The following is a 4464-nucleotide window of genomic DNA, read 5'->3' on the forward strand; positions in this document are numbered from 1 at the left end:
ATTACCGTGTCGCCCTTTTTTATGTCTGATAAGATTTAGGAGATAATGACTACCGTCCAGCTGCCCTCATTCCGGTTATAATGAAACGTTTGGGAGGATCGTCTTAGAACATATCAAAGACAACATCCCCACAAACTTTGACAACCATCAGTTTAATTACCCGGCAGATAGATCTACAGAGGACGCCATTTCCACCACACTTCACACAACCCTGACCCACTTGGAGCAGCCAAACTCCTACGTCAGGATGCTCTTTGTTTGGAACACCGTGATCCCCAAAAACTGGTCCACAAACTCTCCAATCTGGGCCTCTCATCCACGCTCTGTTCATGGATTATGGTCTTCCTGAACGACAGACCTCAGAATGTCAGCATGGGGGGCCTGACATCTGACACCATAATCCTGAGCACAGACACACCACAGGCCTTTGTGCTCAGTCCAGCATCTTCCCACTTTTCACACAGGATTGACCCCTCCCACCACCCCCCACCCCCGCTTTCTACCTCCCCCCAACTCTAATCCTACTCTAATGTCATCTCAGACTTCCCTCAGAATAACTCACCATTGAATGTGCAACAACACTGTTTCTATAATATGACATTTTTTTTATTGTTTTTATTTTGGTTTTTGTTCTTTTTATGTCTACTGAATTGAATTTTTTAAGATAATACTTTTTAGATTTTTTTATTGATTAAATGAAGCCAAAAAGTTTTTTTGCTGGTTATGCATCAACCCAATACCAATGGCATTCTTTGTTCTGTCCTCGCAGGTTATTTTCCAGCTCTCTCTTCAGGTTTTCCAGTCTGGATTTTTCCTTTAATTTCTTCAGATAGTTTTCTTTCATATTCTGGCGTTCAGTAACTTCCTGCTGTAAAGCTCCAGTTTGCTGTCGTAGAGTCTGAACCTGAACATCCAAATCGTTCATTTTTTCTAGTAAATCAGGACTTCCCCCCTTTTGGGTCCAATTCACCTCCTTCACAGCACAGATGTTTTCCTGCACGTCGACTAACTGAAGGACTTGGTCTTGCAGCTTTAGGACTTCATTGCCGAGCTCCAAGTTTGTCTTGGTCTGATTCTCTGTCTTTGTTTCTAGTTCCTCACATTCTGAAACCTCTTCTTTCAGATCTTGGATCATTTCTGTCAAATTGTTCTTTTCTTCTTTCAGCTCCTCAGTTTCCTGCTTCAGGTGATCCAAATGTTCTTTTTGCTTTTTGTGTTTGAGAGTGAGGCCCTTGGTTTTGGCAAACTGCTGTCGTTTGGATAGAACCTCAGTTTCAAGCTCTCCCTTTTGCTTCTGTAGGTCACGGCTTTCTTCCAGAATTGTAGTCAATGTTTTCTTCATTTTGTCTGTTTCCTGGTGTTGGTCTTGGAGTTCATGAAGCTCCTGCTGGTAAGCTCTAGTTTGCCGCTGCAGAGTCTGAACCTGAACATTTAGATTTGTGATTTTGTCCTGTAGAACAGAACTTTCTTTTCTTGCATTCAGATTCGCCTCCTTCACAGCACGGATTCTTTCTTCCACATCGCCAAACTGCAGGACTTGGTCTTGCAGCTTTAAGACTTGATCGCTGAGCTCCAAGTTTCTCTTCATTCGACTGGCTGTTTTTGCTTTGACTTCCTCATATTGGGAATCTTCTTCTTTTAGACTTTGGATCATGTCTGTCAAGTTTTTCTTTTCTTTTTCCAGGTCTTCAGTCTCCTGTTCCAGTGAATCTAATTGTTCCTGGTTCAATTGGATTCCCAGCTCTTTGTCCCTCTGCTGCTGCCCCTTTTGTTTCTCCTGGAGAGCTTTAACTTGTTTCTCCAAGTTTCTGATCTCTTTCCTCAAAGTCTCATCTTCCTTCTTCACAGCTTGAAGCTTTTTCTCCACATGGCCTGAATCCTCGCGTTGCAGTTTTTCCACTTCCACGATCAGATCTGTCTTGATTTGGTTCAAGGTGACGGTTTCTGCTTTAATTTCATAGTGTTCGGATTCCAACGTTTCTCGCTGTTTAAGAAGATCCATCAGTTTGTTTCTCTTCACTGTGAGATTTGTGGTTTCTTCTCTGAGAGAATCCATTTCATCCTTTAGACCCTTAAAGTAAGAAAGCAGCTGTCCTGCTTCGTCTTCCTGCAGTCTAAGTTGTGAAATCTCCTCCTCCAGTCTCTTCTTCTGCTGTTCTAGCAGGCATCTTTGTGCCATCATTTTGGGATAAATTTTCCTCATGTTCTCATGTTCATTTACTTGTTTCAGTAGCTCTTCATGGCATTGCCTAAGTGCAGCAGTTTCCTTTTCCAGAGTGTGGAACTGATCAAATCCATGTTTGTACATCTTTGCCATCTGTTCGTTGCGGTCCATTTTCTTCTGGAGTTTGGGGAGTTCTGCTTTCAGAGCTGCATTCTCTGATTCCAAGCTCCTTCTTTCAAACTTCATGTCAGAAAGTTCTGCTTCTACCTCTTTGAGTGGCCTTAGTTTGGACTGCAGAGCTGTCATTTCTTCTTTCAAAGTTCTGAAGCTTTCAAAGGCCTCTCTGATTTTTTGTTTTTCTCCCTCACACTCCTCTTCCACCAGCATTTGCTTCTTCATGGCTTTTCTAATCTGTTCTACCTTCTTCATCAGTCTAACCTTTTCCTCAGAAGCAGCTTTTTGTACGTTTTTCAGTTGTTTGCGTTGGTTTTTCAAGGTTTTCATGGTTGGTAAATCCTTGCAGAGTTCTTCCAAGTGTTTGGTGGAAGCAGAATTTTGCTCAAGAATTCCCGCCAAAACCTTGTTGATTTTGTTGAAAGAATTGTTTTGAACTTTCATCTCAGTAAAACTCACGCTGTCTGACATTTTAAAGTGAATTGTTGCTTTAAAATCTCAATCCGTCAGTCAGAATTCAGTTAGGTCTCGATCGTGTGTCTCAATCCCGTTGGCTTAGCTCACCAGCTTTGCTCAAAAGATCTGAAGTTAGTGAGAACGGGGTGTATTCATAAAGATTATTTGATGACCTCAAACGACATCAAACGACATCAAACTACATCAAATGACATCATATGACATCATCAATATCATTGTGTCATGGGCCTGAGCTGATGAAATGAGGTAACCTTTTTGGTGATGTCATCGTTAGCATCAGGTGGGTGGTGATGACATCATAAAGACAGTGATGTCATTGTGCTACAGCAGGGTGAGACATGGGTACACATAGCTTTGATCAAAACCCCTTTTTTTCCAGGGAAGGAATGAACTTTTGATGGGGCAATTACCATAACAATGGTGAGTTTAAATTTATTTTAATTTATTTATTTAATATAAAGCGCATATTAATAAACATTTCTGTCAATATGCCAGAGTTAGCCAAAGGGCTATTTTTTATCTGCAGTCCCTGTGTAGATGTTAAAATTCAAGTCAATTCATTTCAATTCAATTAATTTCAATTCAATAGAATTCAATTCAATTTTATTTGTATAGCCCAAAATCACAACAACAGTCGTCTCGATGGGCTTCGAAGTAAAACATGAACTCAAAAGGATCATGAATACATAGAGTTCAATAGGAAAATACTAAAATGAACTAACAAACTGACTAAGCTATACTGGCATCCCTGCCCTTAGACCCCCCTTTGCGGTAAGGAAAAACTCTTAAAAAACCGGATTCACTCTAAAAGACCAAAATAAAATTACCTATTTACATAACATTACATACATATATTAAACAATGCATTCAATAAAATTAGCAGTTAACCTGAAAAAAATTGGTGATAAAACAAACCAAAATCAGACAAATTTAAGAACATACGTGCACATAAAAGACAAGACAGTTGCGAGGATCGGCGAGAGGAGGTTTACTCAGTGTTGACAGCTCTGAATGTCAATGAGCCATTTCTTTAATTGTGTCTTTAATAAATGATATGTGTTTTGATTTCTGATAGTTACGGGTGTGAAGTTCCACTCAGTAATAACTGGTGAGGGTCCTTGGTTAAGACTCTTAGCCCTACAACTTACCTCATAACCCATGAGAGACACTGAAGCACATGACAGTCAGACGTCGCCCGGCCAAACAAGCTCTGCGTCAGGGACTGGAGGACCAGAGCACCCTGAAGAAAAGTGGGCTACTGGAACCAGATGGAAATGGACTAAAGGTTCTGTTGGAATGCTACTACTCAGAGAGGAACAAGCCCTGAGCACCAGAGCGACAGAGGCTCAGATCTACCACACCAGACAAGACCCACGGTGTAGACCAGGGGTGGGCAAACTACAGCCCGCGAGCCGGATCCGGCCCGCCTCCATGTTTGGTCTGGCCCTCTGAACAATATCAGAGACGCATGAGTTCTTTAAATCCGGCCACATGATTGACACCCTACAACGGAGTTTTAGAGCCACCAAAAACAAAACAAGAAAAGTAAAATTAATAGACTTTAAGTCGTAAATTTAAGAGAAAAAAAACTCGTCAATTTACAACTTAAAAGTTGTAATAAAATAAGCAAACAAACGTTTTTTGTAAAC

The 4464-nt window shown here is 40.9% G+C and overlaps 1 protein-coding gene across 1 annotated transcript; it reads right to left on the reverse strand.

The window, feature by feature from the left end:
• Positions 1 to 651: 651 nt before the first annotated feature.
• LOC110016577 (girdin-like) lies at positions 652 to 2994 on the reverse strand. The gene has a single exon (XM_020709857.2). It carries the CDS (start codon positions 2807 to 2809, stop codon positions 722 to 724), a length of 2088 nt encoding a protein of 695 aa, XP_020565516.2. The 5' UTR covers positions 2810 to 2994; the 3' UTR covers positions 652 to 721.
• Between the last annotated feature and the right edge of the window lie 1470 nt (positions 2995 to 4464).

Source organism: Oryzias latipes, chromosome 14, assembly GCF_002234675.1.
Source record: "Oryzias latipes chromosome 14, ASM223467v1".
Taxonomy (NCBI): Eukaryota; Metazoa; Chordata; class Actinopteri; order Beloniformes; family Adrianichthyidae; genus Oryzias; species Oryzias latipes.

What these genes read in the sequence shown, in the direction of transcription:
- LOC110016577 (XM_020709857.2), bottom strand. Translation starts at nt 2,809, where the DNA reads ATGTCAGACAGCGTGAGTTTTACTGAGATGAAAGTTCAAAACAATTCT.